We start from the raw sequence: 25,996 nt of genomic DNA, 5'->3' as shown, positions 1-25,996 counted from the left end.
ACAGTCCATGGGGTCACAAAGAGTCGGACATGACTGACGTGACTTAGCACGCACACAGATGCAGAAAAGACTACTTTATAGGAGTCTCATCACACCCACAATGCTGCATGGAGGGACTGTAGAGGGTCCACGGCCACGAGTGGACCCATGGAACGGATTCCAACAGAGTCCAACTGCTGGTTTTCCCTCATCCGAGAACAGTTCCATTCCTCTAATGGAAGGTGCCCTCTGTGAATCAGCAAAGAGTGACTGGGAAGGTACATGCAGAGCAGTGAGACCAAGGATTCACAACCCAGCCCTGCTGGGCCACCAGCCAGACCTGCTAGGCCTCCTGGTCATCCACGGGGCAATCACCATTATGTTTCTATCATCACACATACACTCCACATACATCAAATACGGCACTCCAGGGGAATAAGGGGGACTATGTTGGCTAACCAACTCTGAATCCACAGGGAATTCTCTTGCCTACAACTTTACAAAGAGAACAAAAGCAGTCTTTGAGGTATATAGCTAATACCAGTGGAGTCCACAGGCACACGTTTTTTAAACAGCTTTCTTGACGTATAATTTGTATAAATATAAATGCACCATTTATACTTATATAAATATAAAATGCACCATCTTACACACATAATTTAATAATTTCTACACAGTTGTGCAACAACTTATAATCAAAATCTAGTTATGCCGAATCCCTTGCTGTACCACATAAATTAACAAAACATTGTAAATCAACTATACTTCAATAAAAAAATTTTTTTTTAATCTAGTTATAGAACATTTCCATCACCACCCTAAAAATCCAATCAAGCCAATTTGCAATCTTCATTCTCATCCCTGGGCAATAATTAATCATTTCTTGGTCACTATGAATGTGCCTTTTCTGGACATTTTCTATAAATGGAATTGCACAATATATCGTGTTTTGTATTGGCTTCATCCACGAAGCATAATGTAAAGGAGGTTCATCCCTGTAACAGCATGCATCAGCTGACTCCCTTTTATTGTTGAATAGTACTGGAATAAATTTTGTTTATCCATTCATCATTTGATGGGCATTTGGATTGTTTTCATCATTTCGTTATTATGAAAATTTCTGCTGGAACATTTATAGACAAGTGTTTGTGAGGATATATCTTTTCATTTTCCTTAGGTCGATACCAAGAAGCGAAATTGCTAGGCTATATGTTTAATTTAGGTTTAACTTTTCAACATACGGCCAACTTCTCCAAAGCGGGTGTGCCACTTCACATTCCTACGAAGCAATGTATGAAAGTTCTCATTTCTCCACATCTTCAACACTTGTTATTACGATTTGTTTTTTAATTATAGGCATTCTATAGTGGGTGTTTAGCGGTATCTCATTGTATTTTAATTTACATTGCCCTAATGATTAAAATTTTTGAGTGTCTGTGTATGTGCTTGTTAGCCATTCATTTGTCTTTGGTAAAATATCTACCTAAATCTTTTGCCCATTTTCTAACACAGTTGTTTGTTTTATTTTTGAGTTGTGAGTTATTTTTGTATTCAAGACTACAAGTCCAATGCCAGATATGCGATTTGTAAATATTTTTTCCCAATCTGTCACTTACCTTTTCATTTTCTCGCTCCGTTCAATTCAGTTCAGTTGCTCAGTTGTGTCCAACTCTTCCCAACCCCATGAATCGCAGCACGCCAGGCCTCCCTGTCCATCACCAACTCCCGGAGTTCACTCAAACTCACGTCCATTGAGTCAGTGATGCCATCCAGCCATCTCATCCTCTGTCGTCCCCTTCTCCTCCTGCCCCCAATCACCCCCAGCATCAGAGTCTTTTCCAATGAGTCAGCTCTTCGCATGAGGTGGCCAAAGTACTGGAGTTTCAGCTTCAGCATCATTCCCTCCAAAGAAATCCCAGGGCTGATCTCCTTCAGAATGGACTGGTTGCATCTCCTTGCAGTCCAAGGGACTCCCAAGAGTCTTCTCCAACACCACAGTTCTTCGGCACTCAGTCTTCTTCACAGGCCAACTCTCACATCCATACGTGACCACAGGAAAAACCATAGCCTTAACTAGACGGACCTTTGTTGGCAAAGTAATGTCTCTGCTTTTTAATATGCTATCTAGGTTGGTCATAACTTTCCTTCCAAGGAGTAAGTGTCTTTTAATTTCATGGCTGCAGTCACCATCTGTAGTGATTTTGGAGCCCAGAAAAATAAAGTCTGACACTGTTTCCACTGTTTCCCCACCTATTTCCCATGAAGTGATGGGACCGGATGCCATGATCTTTGTTTTCTGAATGTTTAGCTTTAAGCCAACTTTTTCACTCTCCACTTTCACTTTCATCAAGAGGCTTTTTAGTTCCTTTTCACTTTCTGCCATAAGGGTGGTATCATCTGCATATCTGAGGTTATTGATATTTCTCCTGGCAATCTTGATTCCAGCTTGTGTTTCTTCCAGTCCAGTGTTTCTCATGATGTACTCTGCATAGAAGTTAAATAAGCAAGGTGACAATATACGGCCTTAACGTACTCCTTTTCCTATTTGGAAGCAGTCCGTTGTTCCATGTCCAGTTCTAACTGTTGCTTCCTGACCTGCATACAGGTTTCTCAAGAGGCAGGTCAGGTGGTCTGGTATGCCCATCTCTTTCAGAATTTTTCACAGTTTATTGTGACCCACATAGTCAAAGGCTTTGGCATAGTCAATAAAGCAGAAATAGATGTTTTTCTGGAACTCTCTTGCTTTTTCCATGATCCAGCGGATGTTGGCAATTTGATCTCTGGTTCCTTTGCCTTTTCTAAAACCAGCTTGAACATCAGGAAGTTCACGGTTCACATATTGCTGAAGCCTGGCTTGGAGAATTTTGAGCGTTACTTTACTAGCATGTGAGATGAGTGCAATTGTGCAGTAGTTTGAACATTCTTTGGCATTGCCTTTCTTTGGGATTGGAATGAAAACTGACCTTTTCCAGTCCTAGTTCTTGCTAGTATCTTTTAAAACACACAGAGGTTTTTAATTTTTATAAAATTTACTTTTTTCCCCTATGTCTTAGTCTAAAAGATTTAAATTTTTAGCTCTTACATTTAGATCTCTGATCCTTTTTGAGTTAAATTTTTAGTATGGTGTGAAGTAAGGTCTAAGTTCATGTTTCTGCAAGTGGATATCCAATTATCTCAGTACCATTTGTGAAAAAGACAAATTTTCAGCTACTTTGGTTTGATTTTCATAAATAAAATTTAGAATCATACCATGCCAATTTCTTCAACAACAAAAAACCTGCTGAAATTTTGATAGGAATAGCACTGAATCTATAAATAAATTTGGGTGAACTGCACCTTAAACTGCATTGAATCTTCAGTCTACAAACATGGATTCTCACTACCTATTTTGATATTATTTCTCATTCTACAAGGCTACCATTACCCTGATAACCAGATAACCAAAACCAGACAAAGTTATTACCAAAAAAGGAAATCACAGGCCAAATATCACTGATAAACATAGATGCTAAAATCCTCAACAAAATACTGGCAAACAGAATCCAACAACACATTAAAAGGATCATATACCATGATCAAGTGAGGTTTATCCCAGGGATGCAATGCATATACTGATACTTCAGTATATGAAAACCAATCAATGTGATACACCACATTAACAAACTAAAGGATAAAAACCATATGATAATCTCAATTGATGTAGAAAAAAAATCAACAAAATTAAACCAGTTTATGATTAAAAAAAAAAAACTTTCCAAAGAGTAGGCATGGGGGAACCTATTCTCAATATAATAAAAGCCAGATACAAACCCACAGCAAACATTATTTTCAATTTTTGAAAAACTGAAGGCATTTCTTTAACATCAGGAACAAGATGAGGGTGCCCACTCTCACCACTATTATTGAACATAGTTTTGGAAATTCTATCCACAACAATCAAAGAAAAAGAAATAAAGGGAATCCAAACTGGAAAAGAAGAGGTAAAACTCTCACTGTTTGCAGATGACATGATACTATACATAGAAAATCCTAAAGATGCCACCAGAAAACTACTAGATCTATTTCAATGAAGAATTTAGTAAAGTCACAAAACACAAAATTAATACACAGAAATCTCTTGCATACTTATACACTAACAACAAAAATATCAGAAAGAGAAGTTAAGGAAACAATCACATTTATCATTGCAACAAAAAGAGTAAAATACCTAGGAATAAACCTACCTAAGACAAAAGAGCTGTATACAGAAAACTATAAGACACTGATGAGAGAAATCAAAGATGACACAAACGGTGGAGAGATATACCATGTTCTTAGACTGGAAAAATCAATACTGTGAAAGTGACTATACTACCCAAAGCAGTTTACAGATTCAATGCAATCCCTATCAAAATTACCAGTGGTATTTTTCACAGAGCTGGAACAAAAAATTTTATAATTTGCATGGAAACACAAAAGACCCCAAACAGCCAAAGTAATCTTGAGAAGGAAAAATGGAGCTGGAGGAATCAGGCTCCCTGACTTCAGACTGTGGTCATTGCTTAGTTTCTAAGTCATATCCAAATCTTTGTGATGCCATGGACTGCAGGCTTTTCTGTCCATGGGATTTTCCAGGCAAGAATACTAGAGTGGGTTGCCATGCCCTCCTCCAAGGGATCTTCCCAACCCAGGGATCAAACTCACGTCTCTTATATCTCCTGCATTGGCAGGAGGGTTCTTTACCAATAGAGCCACCTAGGAAGCCTGCAGACTATACTACAAAGCTACAGTAATCACTATAGTATGGTACTGGCAGTTTTTTCTTTTTAATTGATCTTACTTTTAGGCCTAGATTCCTAAGAGCTACCCTCTATCACAGCATAGTTTCGTAATCAGCCTCTGATTAACCAGAAGTTATACGTAAGCACCCTCTTCCTACTGGCTCAGATGGTAAAGAATCCACCTCCAATGTGGGAGACCTGAGTTCAATCCCTAGGTTGGAAAGATCCCCTGGAGGTGGGCATGGCAACCCACTCTGGTATTCTTGCCTAGAGAATTCCCATGGACAGAGGATCCTGGTGGGCTGCAGTCCATGAGATCACAGACTTGGACACGAATGAGTGACTAAGCACACATACTTAGGCACCTTAAGCCACTAAGGTTTTCACCATTTGCTAATTAATCTGTGTGTGAGTTGGAGAATACAGTCAAAGATTGTACAGTTTGCAACTTTTTCCCAGCTTTTGTTTTCTGCCACGCGGTCTCGTATCTCCTCTGCATATGCACCAGGCATCATATTCAGCCACAAAAGATGAGTAATAACTAGACCCTTTCTCTGATCTCTTGAGCCTGCACACTGCCTTGCCCATATGCACAGTCTTCCAGACCATCAGGAATATGTATGAGCTTCTCAAGGCCCACCTCTGAGTCTGTCTCATTCTCTGAGTCTCTTTGGTAAATTTCTGACTGATCTACTGGTCTGTTGCTTGTTTCAAGTAGTACTGCAACCTCAAACTAACCGCAGAGGCTGTCTTCCCTAATTTTTTTGCCATTAATGTCACTATTGTTTTTACTGAATTGCCTGAGTACGCACTTTTCTCCAATCAGCCCTCACTGGCAGCAAAGTTGCTGGTTTTCGCAGCCTAGCCTGCCCAAGCAGAACTACCACACAGATGGAACTTGAGGGAGGGGTGATGGAAGCAGCCCCAGGATAAAACACCACACATTCCCACTGTTCATAACATTTTTAGTAGTTTTTCTTGAATAAATGGTTCTCAACTTGTTGTACCCCTTTGGTTGAGTTCCAGAGTCCTAAAATGGTTGGTTTTTACTGTTTTGTCCAGTTTTATTGTTGCTTTTTGGGGAGAGAATTCGTCAAGTTCCTCACTCTGCCACGCTGTAAGTCCTGACATCCCCACCCCTAGGCACACTCTTAAGCTTATTTCAGGCTAATAATACTACCAACTATTTATTTTAAATTGGTTTCATTTTAATTGAAAATCTAATCTTTCTCCAAGAGCTATTAATGGCTCTATCAGCATCTTGAAAGCATTAGGGGGCCTTAGAGGGAACCATCTTGCTGAATATAAACCACATGTTTCCCCCTCAGACTTCAAGCCTCACTGAAATGAGGGTATCTACCTGTAGATGCCTACACACTGCCTCAAGGTACATGGGGGGTGGGTAGGACAGGGTTTTCTGGCCCTCTCCCGTGATGGATGAAGTGTTAAGAAAACAGGTTCCTAAACTGAGAGTTGCCTCATATGATTTCTGATACCCAACAATACAGTGGAAACCACATTATTATCCAACCTCCCAACTTCCTCCACCCAGCGTATATAACAAAAAAACCTCAGAATTCCACATGACAAACCATTCACATGCCTGAAAAGCCATCAGTAAAAGCCCTTCAGGGCCAGGGTGTCATGTGCGTAATTGGCAAGAACCTCTTTAAAAGGGATTCCATTCAATAATGTGTCTAAAAAAAAAAAAAAATAGCTAAACCTAAAGCTGAGCATCAAGTAATTACACTCTCAATCTTTCCAATTGCACAGTGTTTTGAAAATGTCAAAATTACAACCAAATGCTGCTGGAGCAAATTTTACTAGTGGTTTTCTGGAGGCCAGTAAAGGCACTGGCCATAAGAGTAGTAAGAGAAAAGTTTGCATATTTTTCCTATGCAACAATAGCAAGCAGAGCATATAGACATAACATAGATGCACCCATTGAAATACATCTATTTAATGACCTTGATCTTTGGTTTCTACCCCACCTTCCCTTTGGAAGGAGAACCAATGTATAGACACAAAACCATAAAGACTGCTACAGAAGACTTATTAAAGCAATACTATTTCCATAAGAGAAACAAGTCATCACATGAGCAATAAGCCAACAGACAAGGCAAGGATGTGGCCCCTCAAACGTGCATGAGGTTGTGCAGGAGGCGAAGAGCAAACGTCCTGGGCCTTCCCCAAGCTTCACTCCTGCCCTCGGCCGGCACCCGCCGAGTAACAGACCTGGTGGGGATATGTGCAACTGTAATGCCAAACTATGTCACCGGGAGCCCTTGTAAATAGAGACCTAGAAGTATTCATTCATTTATTACCTCACTAAACACATCTTCACCGCAGCATCCCCTGTGCTAAAAGTGGAAAATAAATGTTTGGCATTTAAGGCCAAGTTTTGGAAGCCACTATATCCTAGAGGAGTAATGGAAAAAATTAACCACTGAGATTATATGATATGGTAAGTATTATTCAAAAAACTAGGTTACACATAGGTTACAACTGACACCGAATGACAGATGTTTTCTTTGACTACAAACTGAATTGATTTTAAACCTGAATTTCAGAGAACTATGAAACCTACCCTCAGGTACATATGTAGCCAGAATAAACCCAAAAGGTCTAAGCATGCCTGGTTCAGAACAGTCCTGTTGCCACTTCCTTCAGTCTGTGTAAGTACACTTTTGGTAGGAATGTAAGTTGGTGCAGCCACTAAGAACAGTATGGAGGTTCCTTAAAAAACTAAAAACAGGGCTTCCCTGGTGGCTCAGTGGTAAAGAATCCACCAGCCAATGCAAGAGACATGGGTTTGATCCCTCATCTGGGAAGATCCCACATCCATCTGAGCAATTAAGAGTGTGTGCCAAAATTACTGAGCCTGTGCTCTAGAGCCCAAGAGCCGCAACCACTGAAGCCCACGTGCCCTAGAGCCCATGCCCCTCAACAAGAGAAGCCACTGCAGTTAGAAGCCACACACTCAACCGGAGAGCAGCCCCTGCTTGCTGAAACTAGAGAAAAGCCTGCACAGCAGTGAAGACCCAGAACAGTCATAAATAAATAAATAAAAGTATTTTTTAAAAAAGAGTGAGAACGTATCTTTTTTGGGGGAAAAAATGAAAAACAGAGCTGCCATTTGATCCAGCAATCCCACTACCGGGCATATATCTGGGAAAAAAAAAAAACACAACAATTTGAAAAGATACATGCACCCTCAATGTTCATTGCAACACTATTTACAACAACCAGGTCATGGAAGCAACCTAAACGTCCACCAACAGAGGAGTGGATAAAGAAGATGTGGTACATGTATACAATGGAGTATTACTCAGCCATAAAAAAAAAAAAAACCAAAATCATGCCAATTGCAGCAACATGGATGGACCTAGAGATTATCACACTAAGCGAAGCAAGTCAGACAAATACAATATGGTATCACTCATATGTGGAATCTAAATAAAAGCATACAAATAAACTTATCTATAAAATAGAAATAGAATTACAAATGTAGAAAATAAACTGTTACCAGGGGGACAGAGGGAAGGAATAAACTGGAATACTGGGATTGACATATACACACTATTATATATAAAATAGATAACAAAGAAGGACCTACTCTATAGCACAGGGAACTCTACTCAATACTCTGTAATGGCTCATATGGGAAAAGAATCTAAAAAAGAGCGGAGTCGATATATAACTGATTCACTTTGCTGTACAGAAGAAACTAATACTACAGTGTAAATCAACCGTACTTCAATTTAAAAAAAAAATGTAAGTCTGTGCCAGCAGACAAATTTCTGGTACCTATTAACTGCTTTAAAAAAAAGAAAATAGGGTTTTCTCAATACTAACTTTCTCAGTAAGGCAAAGTCAGCCATGACTCAGTTTTACCAGTAGAATACTATTCTCTGGTTTGCAGAGGGTAATTTGAGATGTAAATGTTTGGAGAAGGGGAAGAATATGGCAGATTAGATATTTTTTCCTGTGTGTTGATTTTGAGGGGGGATTATTTTGCGGGAGGAGAGGAGGGAGATGTCCTTTTAAATAATACCATTGAGATACTCCATCCTTGTCAACCACTAAGGAAAGCGGGGAGTATTTCTCAGCCCTAAATCTCTCCTTGTACCCAGGGCAAGGTGGAGAGGGGAAGCTGAGCTGAGCAGACAGCTGTTCTGAAGAGCCTCTGATTCTGTCAAGACTTGTAAATCCAGGAAGCCCACAGGGAGGATGTAGAGAGGAGAGGATGCGGTCAGATGAGCCCTACCAGAAGCCCTGCCTCCTCACCCATCAAAGGGAAGTGCTCACTTGGGCTCTGTTTTTTTCCTGCCTGCTCAATGTCCATTTTTTGCCCTCCTATAAACACTGGGATGAAAAGCGAAACAGAGGAGCCCTGCAGAGGCCAAAGTGCCACCCCACAACGTGCCTCATTGGGCTGACTCCTTAATACAACATCTGCCATGGTGCCTGCCTTGTTGAGGGTAACAGACAAAGAAAAAGGCAGACCCCTGCTCTCTTAGAGCCTGCAATCTAGCCAAAGAGACAAACATTAAACTAAATTACAAAATGAATTACGAAACAAGGTAGGATAAGTCAGCCTTCAAGCACCTTACAGGATGTGTCTGGTCTGGCCTGGGGGAAGGTCTGGGGCACCTTCAGAAGGTGTGATGCTTCTGCCCTTTGCAGAAGGATGAGCACTGGAGAGGGGACGGGAGAGTGGCTCTCTAAAGAGGGAAGGGCAGTGCAACATGCCCTGAGACAGAAAAGAAGTGGAGCAAAGCAACTGAAAGCAGCTCCCGTGGCCAGAGTAGAGGGGCTCAGGGAGGAGGAGCAAATCTTTAAGGCAGCAGAGGAGTGGGCAAGGTGGGGGAGTTTATCCTAAGAACTGGAGTGATTATTTGAAGAGTTTTAGGTAGAGAAGAGGTCAGGTGAGATTTCCATATTCAAAAGATCTCTCTGCTTGCTTTCTGTGGCCAACAGAGATGAGCTGATAAGGTTGGAGAGACGTGCAGCTAGGCGTCCAGCAGTACACATGGAGAAGGCAGGGTTTGGTTGTTACCAGGAGGATGCAACAGAAGGACAGAAGAAGAGAGGGGCTGCAGTGATAAAACATGGAATAAGCTGCATGGGAACAGACACAGGAGGGGCTGATGATGATGAGAAGGAAGGTTGAGGCATCAGTGGGCTGGAGGTCCCAGTGAGGCCAAGGACTGCCACAGGGGGAGTAAATACAAGAGCCAAAAGGACCAGATGGTGGAGGGCACGAAGGTGGAGCTGTTTGGGGATTTGACAATGTCCAGAATGTGGCTTGGCAGAAAGTGGCTATGGAAGAGTAAAAGATAATAGATGACACTAAAGAAAGTAAAAGGACAAAAGAAAAGCAAAAGCAGAGATACTCAGCCACATTTAGAATCTTCCAGAATGACAGATTAACAGCTCCTGGAAGGGCTTCAGGAAGATTCTAACATCCCCTCCAGCCTCTCCACCTCCCCATGGCCAAGTGTTAAGCTTGACTAAGCCACTACTGGGGGCTTCCCTGGTGGTCCAATGGTTAAGACTCCACGCTTCCAATGCAGAGTTGCGGGTTAGATCACTGGTTAGGGAACTAAGGGGCTTCCCTGATAGCTCAGTTGGTAAAGAATCCACCTGCGATGCAGGAGACCCCAGTTTGATTCCTGGGTTGGGAAGATTCACTGGAGAAGGGATAGGCTACCCACTCCAGTATTCTTAGGCTTGTCTTGTGGATCAGCTGGTAGATAACCTGCCTGCAATGTGGGAGACCAGGGTTTGATCTCCAGGGACGATCCCCTGGAGAAGGGAAAGGTTACCCAACTCCAGTATTCTGGCCTGGAGAATTCCATGGACTGTATAGTCCATGGGGTTGCAGAGTCAGACACGACTGAGCAACTTTCACTTTCACAGGGAACTAAGATCCCATGTGCTGCATGATGCAGCCAAATTTTTAAAATACCACTATCACCACAGGCACGCAGACATCACAGACATGTGACAGGGACAGTTTTGCGCGTATTCTTAGGGTGACCATGTACATCATAAGCAGCACAGTTACTGATCACAAACCTGGCCTCCACCCATCCCCATGGCATCAGTCCTGTGGCTCGTGCTCCATAGAGTGAATGACTGCTACCTGCTGCACACACCACTCGATACCCTGTCTCTCCTACCAGACTACAAGGTCAAGGTCAGGTCATTATGCTTCCCTCACGGGTCCTAATACCATGCCTGGAATGCAGAAAATGCCCAATAAAGGAGGAAATTAGCAAAACTAATTTACGAAGTTCAGAGTCAGCACAGTGGTCCTCTTCTGGGTAGGGACGGTAACTAGAAGGGAGTATCGATGCTATACATTTCAATCTGCATCCTGTTTCCATGCGTATTCACTCAAAATTCATTGGTCTAATTTGCCATTGTACTGTCAGCTATCTGGCAACTCACCAAGGGATTCTCACTTTCCTCTAGAACTTTCCTAAAACTTTTGCAGTCCAATAGGAATTAAAGATGAACAGGTCCTTGCTGGCTATCTATTTTACCTATAGCAAATACAGCACAAGGAACTCTACTCAATATTTTATAATACCTAAATGGGAAAAAAATTGAAAAAGAATAGATATAAGTATACATATAACTGAATCACTTTTCTGTACACCTGAAACTAACACAACATTGTTAATCAACTGCACTCCAATATAAAATAAAAAAATTTTTAAAGATTAAAAGGATTGATGTATTATTCAGGAGGAGGTACTCAGCCCATTAAAAATAATACAATTTTACAAATTCAGTAGTCTCTATATTTGCACATTTTTCTGCATGTTACATTTCCATAATTTTTTAACAAGTGAATGAATCAATCAGTGGTGAAACCCAACTTGGCTTAAACTTGAACTGCTTGCCCAATACAGGATGGGAATGGCAAGCTGAGGGAGGCACTGGTACATATTTTCTGTAGGAGGCCAGATATTAAATGTCTTAGGCCTTGCATGCCATATGATTTCTACCACAGCTATTCAACTTTGCTGCCGAAGCACAAACTTAGCCATAGATAATATAGAAACCCAATGGGAGTGGCTGTGTTCCAACAAAACATACTTATGATGCTGAACTCTGAATTTCATTTAATATTCACATGCCCTAAAGTAAGAGTCTTTTCTCATTTTTTTTTAAATCATTCAAAAACTTAAAAACCATCCTTACCTCTCCAGCTGCACAGAAACAGGCTGAAGGCCAGATTTGACCACAGAAAAGACTGCCCAGCCCGTGTACTGAGGGCATGTGTGCATAAAACCCATTTCCCAGTCAGAACCCAGGCTCGGCCCATCCTCCCCAACCCCGCCCCTCCAGCCTCTCCCACCTTTGTAAGTAGGCAGACTCTCCATCTTGTCCCCACAAGGGTATTTACTGTCCCGAGGTTTGAAGGGATCAACTCGACAGAGGGGGTAAGGGTTGTAATCTTGTTTATATGTGGTCTGCAGATCCATGTTCTCTTCACTTGGGACGAACGGGTTGGGCTGGTGGATCTTCACTGGTAACACTTTGTGAGGCCCAAAGTCTCTCCTGTAGGAAAATAAGCACATGCCTTGGGAGCCCTTGCCTCAGAATAAGGCTCATGGTTTCCATTCAACCCAATTCTACAGGCGCTTGCTGAGAAGCCATCCTCTCCTCTCTACCGTCACTGCTCTGCCTCCTGTTTCCCACTTTTGACAAAGACATTGCCATTCACTTCTCATTCAGGTTACACACCGTCAAGGGCCAGCCATTCACCAAGTGCGTGCTCCTTACCTCCACCCTGCAGCTCATCGGTTCCTCTTTCCTCCTCAGTTCAGACCCTGACCATTTCCCATGGGTCATGTTATAACCTATAACCTGGGCTTCCTGCATTATTCCCACCACCTGCCACTCTTCTATCCTAGAGAGCCAAAATCAACTTGTCTAAACCCAAAATCTTACCCTTTCACTCCCTTGTTTAAAAATCTTCCAGATAAAGCCCAACTTTCTAGCACAGGATGCAAACCTTCCTGGACCTGCCTCGGCCTTCCTCCCTGGCTGCACCCCCCTCCCCTTCCCCCTCATTCCCCACCCCCATCCAACTGCAGCCACCCAGGACCACTGAGAAGGTCTCTCCTGTGCCTGCTGTCTCCACCTTCCTCCCCCAACCTGTTCATTGTGGAGCTGACTTCTATTTTTCAGGTCCCCCCACCTCCTTCTCTATGCTCCCAATAACTCATGCTAATATTTATCTTCTTCCTCTACTTAACCTCATAGAAAACCAAGAAGAAAAGACCAATAAATGCAGACAATGAACCTTTCACTTCTCAGCTCTCTAGCATCAGCACTCCCATTATTTCAGAGTATATGGAAACAATGGAATAGAAAAATCAAGACATTCTATGAAAAACAAGTATCATATACAAATGCATATATATGGAATCTAGAAAAATGGTACAGATGAACCTATTTGCAGGGCAGGAATAAAGTCGCCAACTTAGAAAACAGACACAGGGCAGAGAGGGAAGTGGAGGCGGGCAAGAACTGGGAGAATGCCACTGACCTATATATATATTGTATGTGTGTGTGTGTGTGTAAGTCTCTCAGTCATGTTCAACTCTTTTTGATCCCATGAACTATAGCCCGCCAGGCTCCTCTGTCTGTGGAATTTCCCAGGCAAGAATACTGAAGTGGATGCCATTCCCTTCTCCAGGGGATCTTCCCAACCCAGGGACTGAACCTGGGTCTCCTACATTGCAGGCAGATTCTTTATCTTTTGAGCCACCAGGGGAGTCCACGTGTAAAACAGATTGCTAGTGAGAAGCTGGGTGTGTAACCACAATGAGCTCAGCTCGATGCTCTGTGATGATGTAGAGGGGTGGGAACAGAAGCTCGAGAAGGAGGCAATAAATGTACACGTACAGTTGATTCACTCTGTTGTACAGTTGAAACTAAATACAACACTGTAAAGCAATTTATACTCCCAACTTAAAAAAGAGAAAAGAAAAAGCATGACACTCTACTATACACTCTCTTCCCAAAGCACCCCACCGTTCTACAAAGACCAAGACACTGCAGCACCACCACCAGCACGAAGTACCCTGGCTCAGCCTGGGCGCCCACTGCCCACCAGCTGCCCAGGGCAAACTCTTCAGCATACATTCCCCTCTTTCTCCGAGAACTTCTGCTTCACACAACAGGCTGTTCTTGCCTGAAACTCATTTATCCAACTGGACAGGGGGAAGGTGGCTTTTCCCTAATGGCACTTCCAAAACGACCTCACCAAGGGAAGGGGAAGGCTTCCGGACAGGAAGACATTGGGCCCAAACACCAGTAAAAACCTACTTCCCCGCTGAAATCTGGAGCAGTGTTACTGAGCCATGCTTGACTAGCAGAGGCAACACGCTCCACTGTAACCTGTCTTGCATGAATTATACATATGGTTGTCAATAAACCCAAACCAGGGACTGAAAGTGCTTGGTGGGAGGGGAGGAAGGAGTTAGGAAGCCGGAGAATTAGTTTCCCTAGGGCTCCAAAGGGGAAACAGGAGATGCTTCAGTTGAACTCCCTGTAACACCCTCTGGGTAGGTTTAAAAATACATCTCAGCAGCAGTTACCGGGCCTGCAGCCTGGGCTCTGTCCCCAGGGGCTCCGTGTTGGCAAATAGCAAGAGGAAGCGCAAAGACCTGAGGCAGCTGACAGCTGACAGTGTAAGTCAGGGTTTATGGAGGGAATGGGCTGAATAAGAACCCAGGGATCAGCTCCCCGCTCCTACCTTTCTAAGCGTGCAAGTGCCTCACACTGATATCTGTTCAAAGCTAAACCAGCTGCAGCAGGGAACTAGGACAGTCAGGCCCCTAGGCTGCCAAGAGAAATGGGAAGGCCCAGAAAACACTGGCTGATAACCAGTTAACTATAAAGTGGCTTTCATCAGAAAGTTTGTGTTCTCGAGGAGGGCTCCCAAGGGGAGGTGGCTCTCCTCATTCCCCAGAGAGCTGGAGTGGGGTTGGAGGCAGCCTGAGACCTTACAGCTCCATACAAACCTGTGTTCACTGATGGCTACCCAAGAGTTCAGCCCTGTTCGCTTCCAAGAACGTGTATCAGAAGATATCAGGTGGCAGGTGATGAGGAACAAAGCTGAATGCCCATGCTGCCCCACAGAGCCCTCCCAAGCCCAGAGCAGCCAGGGGTGCCTTCCTGACATGAGCCCGTCACACCTTGGAACCTGCACACCGAACACGAGACATTCTCTTCTGCTATTACTTCTGCTGTGAAAACCTTCCCACAAGGGCTGCCAGGCTCTATGATAACTAAAATGTACTTAATGCCCCCATTTCCTGCTGCTACAAGGGAAAAAAAAAAAAAAAAACAGGACTTCCCTGGTGGCGCAGTGGATAAGAATCCACCTGACAACACAGAGAGTACAGTTCAACCCCTGGTCCAGGGAGATTCCACACGCCTCAGCAGCTAAGCCCATACACCACGACTAACTGAAGCCTTGCTTGCTAGAGCCCGTGTTCTGCAACAAGAGAAAGCCCTGTGCATGGCAATGAAGACCCAACACAGCCGAAAATAAATTTTTAAACAGAAAAGCACAGGTGACTGCCTACAACTAACCTCACCAATTCATGGACTTTTCCTGAAGTTGGTTTCTCAATAGCAAAAGGTGATGTGGCAAAATCCTCATTTACCATGTTCGAGGAACGAAATTGTTAACTGAATCTTCCTCTCCAACACAAAATTCAAGACAGTTTATGAAACATCATCAATGGATTGAATTTACTGATCAGTTATAACCAAGACATATGATCTTGGGGAGGGGAGCAGTGATCTACCTCTGAAGAAAGGAAAGTAGTTTAAACTTTAATTCATTTATCCTCCACCCAAAATTATTTATCATGGCTTAAGAACGAATTGAATCAGAATTTATGTTTCCTCATTATGTTTTTATGTTCAGAACATTTACTGAAATCTATCATTAACCACAACATAACTGCAGGTCCCCAACCTCTCATAATCTTACAGCCTTTAAGTTCATGTAAAAGAAAAATATTTTATCCTTCCCAGAAATTGCTCAAATTTAGTAGGTTGTGTGTTTTTTTTTTAAATAATACTCCCTTCTCTTCCTGGGGTACATTTCCTAGCTCCTGTGCCCATTTTGACTCTGAACCAAGAAAAAAAATGGTCAAAGATGTTAAGTTTCTTTTAGGTGCACAGTCATAAAAGTTATCTAGTATGGAAAGCCCTGAGTTAAACTCTGAGTTAAGTAAAGGTTAAAGAGAACCTGCTGGGAAGCCAAAATGATTTGACTTCCCATCATTAGGCAAAGTTAAAGGAAGGCATTTGACAAGAGTCTGGCAAGAGGAAGAACATAACATAACAGCTAACCAGGGTCATGAGCCTGGAAGAGGGAAAAGGATATTTTCATTATGATAAAGGGGCTACACAATACTTTGTTCAATCTCTTTTTAATTTTTAAAAAATGCTTAATATTTGTATAATCCTGGCATGCTAGAGAATTTCTTTTTAATCTGGCCATCCCAATTTTCACATGGGATCCCAACCAGGGATCAAACCTATAGCCCCCACATTGGAAAAGTGAAGTCTTAACCACTGGACCACCAGGAAGTCCCTATTTTTAATGTTTAGCCGTGCAAACTTCAGAATTTGTTAATATACCCAAACAGTTGATCATATTAATAAGCAGAAATAATTTTAAGAGCTCCTGCCCAGAAATTAACCCATGCACTTATGATCAATTAATCTACAACAAAGGAACCCAGGATATATACAATGAAGAAAAGACAGTCTCTTCAGTAAGTGGTACTGGGAAAACTGGACACACACATGTAAAAGAATGAAGTTGGAACATTCTCTAACAATACATACAAAAATAAACTCAAAGTGGATTAAAGACCTAAGTGTAAGACCAGAAACCGTAACATCCTAGAAGAAAACAATACTCTGACATAAATCATACCAATAGTTTTTTCAATCTGTTTTCAATCTCTCCTAAAGCAAAGGAAATAAAAACAGAAATAAATAAATGGGACCTGATTAAAGTTGAAAGCTTTTATACAGTTCAATGAAATGAAAAGACAACTTACAATATGGGGGAAAATATTTGCAAATGATATGAGCAGTAAGGGGTTAATATCCAACATATATAAACAGCTCATACAACAGAACAAGAAATTGATTATAAAACAGAAGAGCTGAACAGTCAACATTTTCCCAAAGAAGACATGCAGATGGCCAACAGGCACAGAGAAATATGCTCAACATTGCTAATGATCAGGAAAACACAAATAAAAACCACAATGAGATATCACGGCAGACCTGCCAGAATGACTATTATCAAAATGAACGCAAATAACAAATGTCAGAGAGGAAGTAGAATAAAGCAAGCTCTCGTACACTGTTGGTAGGAATGTAAATTGGTGCAGCCACTGTGGAAAACAGTATGTAGGCTTCTCAAAAAGCTAAAAACAGAACTACCATATGACCCAGAAATTCCACTCCTGGGTATATATCTGAAAGAAACAAAAACCCTAATTCAAAATGATACATGCACTTCTAGGTTCATTGCAGCACTACTTAAACAACTGGCAAGATATGGAAGCAACCGAGTGTTCATTAACTAATGAACAGAAATTGTGTGGTGGGTGTATACCACACCTTTTCTGATACATACTTACACACACAATGGAATACTACTCAGACATAAAAAAGAATAAAGTTTTGCCATTTGCAATAACATGGACAGACTTGGAGGCTATTATTCTAAAAGAAATAAAACAGAAAAAGAGAAATACTGTGTGATATCACTTACATGTAGAATCTAAAAAATATAACAAACTAGTGAACATAACAAAAAAGAAGCAGACTCAAACCAGTGGTTACCAGAGGTGAGAAAGAGGGAGGGGCAATATAAATAAAAAGAGGATGACATTATAAATAAAAAGTAGGGGATTAAGAGGCATAAACTATTATGCATAGAAATCTATAAGGATATACTGTACAATACAGTAAAGCTAATATTTTACAATAGCTATAATGAACTATAACCTTTAAAAGTTGTGAATCACGCTTCCCTGGTGGTCCAGTGGTTAAGAATCTGCCTTGCGATGCAGGGGACACAGGTTCTGTCCCTGGTCCTGGAGGATCTCACATGCCTTGGAGCAACTAAGCCTGTGTGCCACAGCTGCCGGGCCCACACTCTAGAGCCTGTGCTCTGCAACAAGAGGAGCCACTGCAACAAGAGGGCCGCACACCACACCCAGAGAGCAGACCCCGCTCACCACAACTAGAGAAACGCCCATGCCAGCAATGAAAACAGAGTGCAGCCAAACAGAGAATGTTTTTAAAAAGTTGTGATCACTACATTGTACACTTTTAACCTATATAATAGTATACATCAACTACACTTCAATTCAGGGAAAAAAACAAAGCTCCTCCTCTTGGCCCAAAGGCAATCCTTTCACCTCCCCCCACTAAATCTCCTCCCTCTTTCTCAAGGATCAGTGGTTCCACCTTTTCCTCTTACTGGCTGCTTTGTGTCAGTATTTAAACATGCTTCAGTCTCCCCCATTTTCAAAGAAAAACCATAAACAACCCTCACTGCAGTCCACTCCACATCTCTCCTCTAGAAAGTTATCATTGTTGGTTAGTTGCTAAATCCTGTCCAATCTTTAGCAACCCCAACGCAAAATTCAAGTTAGTTTGTGAAAGAATATCTATGGATTGAATTTACTGATTAGTTGTAACCAAGACAAGTGATCTTGGGGAGGGGGGCAGTGATCTACCTCTGAAGAGAGGAAAGAAGCTTAAAGTTTAATTCATTTATCCTCCAACCCAAAATATTTACTGTGGCTTTAGAGTGAATTGAATTAAAATTATATGTTTCCTCATTATGTTTTTATGTTCAGAACATTTACTGAAACCTATCACTAACCACAACATAACTGCAGGTTATGTTTCGAGGCATGTGAGGTTTCCTCCAATCAGGGATCAAATCCATGTCTCCTGCATTAGCAGGCAGATTCTTTATTGCCTCACACAACCATGTGTGACTACTGGGAAGACCATCAGTTCAGCTCAGTTCAGTTGCTCAGTCATGTCCAACTCTTTGCGACCCCACGAATCACAGCACGCCAAGCCTACCTGTCCATCACAAACTCCCGGAGTTCACTCAGACTCACGTCCATCGAGTCAGTGATGCCATCCAGTCATTTCATCCTCTGTCGTCCCATTCTCTTCCTGCCCCCAATCCCTCCCAGCATCAGAGTCTTTTCCAATGAGTCAACTCTTCGCATGAGGTGGCCAAAGTACTAGAGTTTCAGCTTTAGCATCATTCCTTCCAAAGAAATCCCAGGGCTGATCTCCTTCAGAATGGACTGGTTGGATCTCCTTGCAGTCCAAGGGACTCTCAAGCATCTTCTCCAACACCACAGTTCAAAAGCATCAATTCTTCGGTGCTCAGCTTTCTTCACAGTCCAACTCTCAAATCCATACATGACCACAGGAAAAACCATAGCCTTGACTAGACAGACCTTTGTTGGCAAAGTAATGTCTCTGCTTTTCAATATGCTATCTAGGTAGGTCATAACTTGTCTTCCAAGGAGTAAGCGTCTTTTAATTTCATGGCTGCAGTCACCATCTGCAGTAATTTTGGAGCCCAAAAATATAAAGTCTGACACTGTTTCCACTGTTTCCCCATCTATTTCCCATGACGTGATGGGACCAGATGCCATGATCTTCGTTTTCTGAACGTTGAGTTTTAAGCCAACTTTTTCACTCTCCACTTTCACCTTCATCAAGAGACTTTTTAGTTCCTCTTCACTTTCTGCCATAAGAGTGGTGTCATCTGCATATCTGAGGTTATTGATATTTCTCCCGGCAATCTTGATTCCAGCTTGTGCTTCTTCCAGCCCAGCGTTTCTCATGATGTACTTACTCTGCATATAAGTTAAATAAGCAGGGTGACAATATACAGCCTTGATGTACTCCTTTTCCTATTTGGAACCAGTCCGTTGTTCCATGTCCAGTTCTAACTGTTGCTTCCTGACCTGCATACAAATTTCTCAAGAGGCAGATCAAGTGGTCTGGTATTCCCATCTCTTTCAGAATTTTCCACAGTTTGTTGTGATCCACACAGTCAAAGGCTTTGGCATAGTCGATAAAGCAGAAATAGATGTTTTTCTGGAACTCTCTTGCTTTTTCCATGATCCAGCGGATGTTGGCAATTTGATCTCTGGTTCCTCTGCCTTTTCTAAAACCAGCTTGAACATCTGGACGTTCACGGTTCACGTATTGCTGAAGCCTGGCTTGGAGAATTTTGAGCATTAGTTTACTAGCGTGTGAGATGAGTGCAATTGTGCGGTAGTTTGAGCATTCTTTGGCATTGCCTTTCTTTGGGATTGGAATGAAAACTGACCTTTTCCAGTCCTGTGGCCACTGCTGAGTCTTCCAAATTTGCTGGCATATTCAGTGCAGCACTTTCACAGCATCATCTTTCAGGATTTGGAATAGCTCAACTGGAATTCCATCACCTCCACTAGCTTTGTTCGTAGTGATGCTTTCTAAGGCCCACTTGACTTCACATTCCAGGATATCTGGCTCTAGGTGAGTGATAACACCATCGTGATTATATGGGTTGTGAAGATCTTTTTGTACAGTTCTTCTGTGTATTCTTGCCACCTCTTAATATCTTCTGCTTCTGTTAGGTCCATACCATTTCTGTCCTTTATCGAGTCCATCTTTGCATGAAATGTTCCCTTGGTATCTCTGACTGTCTTGAAGAGATCTCTAGTCTTTCCCATTCTGTTGTTTTCCTCTATTTCTTTTAGAGGAAGACCATAGCCCTTGACTATACGGATCTTTGTCAGCAGTGTAATGTCTCTGCTTTTCAACACACTGTCCAGGTTTGTCATCACTTTTCTACCAAGAAGCAATCGTCTTCCGATGTCATGGCTACAGACACCATCTGCAGGGATTTTGGAGCCCAAGAATAGGAAATCGGTCACTACTTCTACCTTTTCCCCTTCAATTTGCCATCCGGTAATGGGGTCGGATGCCATGATCTTAGATTTTTTAAGTCTTAGTCTTAAGTTGGCTCTTTCACCCTCCTCCTTCACCCTCATCAAGAGGCTCATTAGTTCCTCTGTTTTCTGCCATTAGAGTGGTATCATCCACATACCTGAGGTTGTTGTTGTTTCTCCTGCCTATCGTGATTCCAGCTTGTAACTCATCCTGCCCGGCATTTCTCATAATGTGCTCAGCATATAGGTTAAACAGAGTAACAGCAGACAGCCTTTTCATACTCCTTTCTTGATCTTGAATCAATCAACTGTTCCATACCAAGTTCTAACTGTTGCTTCTTGACCCACATACAAGTTTCTCAGGAGACAGATAAGATGGTCTGGAATTCCCATGTCTTTAGGAGCTTTCCACAGTTTGCCATGATACACACAGTCAAAGGCTTTAGTGTAGTCGATGAAACAGAGATAGATGTTTTTCTGAAATTTCCTTGCTTTTTCTATAATGCAGCAAATGCTAGCAATTTGATCTCCAGTCCCTCTTCCTTTTCTAAACCCATCTTGGACATCAGGAAGCTCTTGGTTCACATCATGCTGAAGCCTAGTATGCAAGGTATTAAGCATGACCTTACTAGCCTGGGAAATGAGTGCAACTGTCCAATGGTTAGCACATTCTTTGGTACTACCTTTCTAGGGAAGTGGAATAAGGATTGACCTTTTCTGGTCCTGTGGCCACTCCTGGGTTGTCCAGACTTGCTGACAGTTCAGTTCAGTTCAGTCGCTCAGTTGTGTTCGACTCTTTGCGACCCCATGAACAGCAACACGCCAGGGCTCCCTGTCCATCACCAACTCCAGGAGTCCACCCAAACCCAGATACATCGAGTCGGTGATGCCATCCAACCATCTCATCCTCTGTCGTCCCCTTCTCCTCCTGCCCTCAATCTTTCCCAGCATCAGGGTCTTTTCAAATGAGTCAGCTCTTCATATCAGGTGGCCAAAGTATTGGAGTTTCAGCTTCAACATCAGTCCTTCCAAAGAAATCCCAGGGCTGATCTCCTTCAGAATGGACTGGTTGGATCTCCTTGCAGTCCAAGGGACTCTCAAGCATATTCTCCAACACCACAGTTCAAAAGCATCAATTCTTCAGCACTCAGCTTTCTTTACAGTCCAACTCTCACATCCATACATAACTACTGGAAAAACCATAGCCTTGACTAGATGGACCTTTGTTGGCAAAGTCATGTCTCTGCTTTTGAATATGCTGTCTAGATCGGTCATAACTTTCCTTCCAAAGAGTAAGCATCTTTTAATTTCATGGCTACAATCAACATCTGCAGTGATTTTGGATCCCAAAAAATAAAATCTGACAGTTTCCACTGTTTCCCCATCTATTTCCCATGAGGCCATGATCTTTGTTTTTTGAACGTTGAGCTTTAAGCCAACTTTTTCACTCTCCTCTTTCACTTTCATCAAGAGGCTTTTTAGTTCCTCTTCACTTTCTGCCATAAGGGTGGTGTCATCTGCATATCTGAGGTTCTTGATATTTCTCCCGGCAATCTTGATTCCAGCTTGTGCTTCTTCCAGCCCAGCGTTTCTCATGATGTGCTCTGCATAGAAGTTAAATAAGCAGGGTGACAATACACAGCCTTGATGTACTCCTTTTCCCATTTGGAACCAGTCTGTTGTTCCATGTCCAGTTCTAACTGTCGCTTCCTGACCTGCATACAGGTTTCTCAAGAGGCAGGTCAGGTGGTCTGGTATGCCCATCTCTTTCAGAATTTTCCACAGTTTATTGTGACACACATAGTCAAAGGCTTTGGCATAGTCAATAAAGCAGAAACAGATGTTTTTCTGGAACTCTCTTGCTTTTTCCATGATCCAGTGGATGTTGGCAATTTGATCTCTGGTTCCTCTGCCTTTTCTAAAACCAGCTTGAACATCTGGACGTTCACGGTTCACGTATTGCTGAAGCCTGGCTTGGAGAATTTTGAGCATTACTTTACTAGTGTGGGAAATGAGTGCAATTGTGCAGTAGTTTGAGCATTCTTTGGCATTGCCTTTCTTTGGGATTGGAATGAAAACTGACCTTTTCCAGTCCTGTGGCCACTGCTGAGTTTTCCAAATTTGCTGACATACTGAGTGCAGCACTTTCACAGCATCATTTTTCAGGATTTGAAATAGTGCAACTGGAATTCCATCACTTCCACTAGCTTTGTTTGTAGTGATGCTTCCTAAGCCCCAGTTGACTTCACATTCCAGGATATCTGGCTCTAGGTGAGTGATCACACCATCAAGATTATCTGGGTCATAAAGATCTTTTTTGCATAGTTCTTCTGTGTATTCTTGCCACCTCTTCTTAATATCTTCTGCTTCTGTTAGGTCCATACCATTTCTGTCCTTTTTTGTGCCCGTCTTTCATGAAATGTTCTCTTGGTATCTCTAATTTTCTTGAAGAGGTCTCTAGTCTTTCCCATTCTATTGCTTTCTTCTATTTCTTTGCACTGATCACTGAGAAAGGCTTTCTTATCTCTCCTTGCTATTCTTTGAAACTTTGCATTCAAATGGGTATATCTTTTGTCTCCAGAGGTGAGAAAGTATATCCCCATTGGGATAACTCTGAGTAAAGAAATACATATTTGAACAGGAAGTGTGTAGTATTCAATAGGTAGGAAAAGACACAAGCCTACTACCAACTTTATTGCTTCTCTCATGGCTTTTTGGAACAGATTCCAAAAGCCCTTCCCCGGACTTCCCTGGTGGCACAGTAGATAAGAATCTACCTGCGAGTGCAGGGGACATGGGTTTGATCCCTGGCCCAGGAAGATTCCACATGCCGCGGAACAACTAGGCCCAGGTGCCACAACCACTGAGCCTATGTGCCTACAGCCTGTGCTCCACAGCAAGAGAAGCACCACAGTGAGAACCCACGCACCGCAACTAGAGAGTAGCCCCCGGCCTCTGCAACTAGAGAAAGCCTGCACACAGCAACAATGACCCAGTGCTATCAAAAATAAGCAAACATAAGATCTTTCCCTTTTAGCTCTTCCTCTTTACTCCTCCACTTACTAAGGAGTCTTGTCAGTAAACACAGGAATCCGTGCCACTTCCTACCCTTTTCCCTGCAGCCAAATTCATCATGTGAACCCAATTTCACCCACCCCCCTGCACCTCTATCTCCCCCTACCCACAGCCCCACTCCCTTTAGAATAAAGGTCTAATACCATCTTGAAGACCCACGTCTTTCTTCTGAGGTTATTCACTTTGCTCATCTTCAGGGATCTCCCTTAGCTAACAAAACAATGTCCAAAAATGCGGCCCAAGTGCCTAACGTGGTGACATGCCTAAGAGGAAACAAGGCTTGAAGTACAAACCTTTTGTTCATAAATTGATCTCAGGTCTATCCAGACTAAAGGCAGATCCTCTGTGAGAGAATTACCAAAGGGCTGCAAGAAATGACTCAATATCAAGAAGGGATGAAAAGCAAAAACGAATATTCGCCTCATGGCACCTGCTGTAAATCCCCAAGATTTACAGTCAGTAAGAGTGGTGTGCAGCTGCAATCATGCCTCATGCTGGGATGATAACTGTTCTAGAAACCAGCTGTTTTTTGTGTCTGGGCTTCATCACCAGACCCAGACAAGCCTCGGGCCATCTGACTTTATCATGCAGCAGGTGGCATGTCACGCAGTCCCACGTCCAACTTCAGAAACTAAGCCAGGTCTGCCTTTACATAGCAAAGTGGGTCAGACATTCTGACCACCATATTCCAAGGGCAGAAGGATGACAACCTGCAGACACAGAGGTGTCAGACACAAGGCCGACCCACCCCTTCCTCACCGACCTCTGGTGGAGCACCTAGATGACATCTCCACATTTCCCTGTGGGGAATGGTTTTATGTATTCACAGATATGGACCAGAGTCTCTGCTGAGTTTACAAGGTTCAGAAAAGATGGTTAGTAAAATCCTGATTTTTGTTGATTTATGTCAGTAAAATTCCACCAAAGCTATAAAAAAAAAAAAAAGGCATCCTGATAGTGGCATGGTTGTTTTGTTTGTTTTTTTCATTCTACAAAAATGTACCCACCAGGGCAGGCATGGGACTGAGAAATGATGAAACTGAGGGATGGGGGAGAGAAGAGATGCCTTCTGCTCATCTCCCCCTTAGTCCTCTTTCTAGGGGAGAAAATAAAGGAGAGGAGAAAGGTATTTCTGTTCTTTTTCCTTCCCATGGGTAACCATGATCCTGCCACTTCTTGTTTTCAAGGTCTTTATGATCATAATAAGTTGTTTTGGAAATTCTTTTACTATCTGCATTCCTCCACTTTGGCCACATCTTAACATGAAAGATTTTATTATTCTGGCCTTGGCAGGGACAGAGAGGATTTCTGGATGATATGTTTATTGTTGCAAGTGACACAAGGCAAGGATAGTTTAAAACAGGTCAAAGGGCTAGTTTTTGTTTTGCAAGGAAGGAGAGCATATGGGGGAGGGGGCATGATGGGGAGGAGAAAGGGAATGTGGGGCTCCACTGGGGGCTCCTAGCTCAGGGATGGGGCAGGACTACTGATCCAGAGAAAGGGCTTGTCCTCATTCTCCTGAGCTTGAGGGTAACAAACAAAAAGCATCCTTCAACATCCAGCCCTCCAAGGATTCAAATATTTCCAGGACAATATATGAAGCCTCTCTGTACTCTACATTCCATGAGGCACTCTTTATACTTGGTATAAAGAGAAATGAAGACTAGCCTCTTAAAACCATATGTAATATTCACAAGCCACTGTGAATACTGCTCTTATCCTTTCCTACCAACTGTGAATACTGCTCTTATCATTTCCTACCAACTACATGTTTGTTATATACAAGCCTAGTTCTTTTCATGAGTAGCGACCATAGATTCTTCAAATGAAAAGCAACATTCGAGAATGTTCCACTTCTCTCTCTTGTTGAGGTCTTTCAGTTAAGTCAGTTCAGTTGCTCAGTCATGTCCAACTCTTTGTGACCCCATGAATTGCAGCACACCAGGCCTCCCTGTCCATCACCAACTCCCGGAGTTCACTCAGACTCACGTCCATCGAGTCAGTGATGCCATCCAGCCAGCTCATCCTCTGTCGTCCCCTTCTCCTCCTGCCCCCAATCCCTCCCAGCATCAGGGTCTTTTTCAATGAGTCAACTCTTCGCATGAGGTGGCCAAAGTACTGGAGTTTCAGCTTTAG

At 42.5% G+C, this 25,996-nt stretch overlaps 1 protein-coding gene across 7 annotated transcripts in view; it reads right to left on the bottom strand.

Annotated features, from left to right (window-relative positions):
• Window positions 1-25,996, bottom strand: part of SAXO1 (stabilizer of axonemal microtubules 1) — a 141,428-nt gene that overhangs the window by 32,424 nt on the left and 83,008 nt on the right. For all 7 annotated transcript variants that reach the window (XR_009737975.1, XR_009737978.1, XR_009737976.1 and 4 more), the window contains exon 3: window positions 12,112-12,314. Coding sequence is in view for 1 of the 7 variants with exons in the window: in XM_061425215.1 (XP_061281199.1) it covers window positions 12,112-12,314 (203 nt within the window). In the remaining 6 variants the exon portion in view is untranslated. The remainder of the gene's footprint in view (window positions 1-12,111; window positions 12,315-25,996) is intronic.

The sequence above is a fragment of the Bos javanicus genome, chromosome 8, assembly GCF_032452875.1.
Source record: "Bos javanicus breed banteng chromosome 8, ARS-OSU_banteng_1.0, whole genome shotgun sequence".
NCBI lineage: Eukaryota > Metazoa > Chordata > Mammalia > Artiodactyla > Bovidae > Bos > Bos javanicus.
The sequence above is the reverse complement of the archived record's forward strand: the minus strand, read 5'-3'. Positions and strand labels throughout refer to the sequence as shown.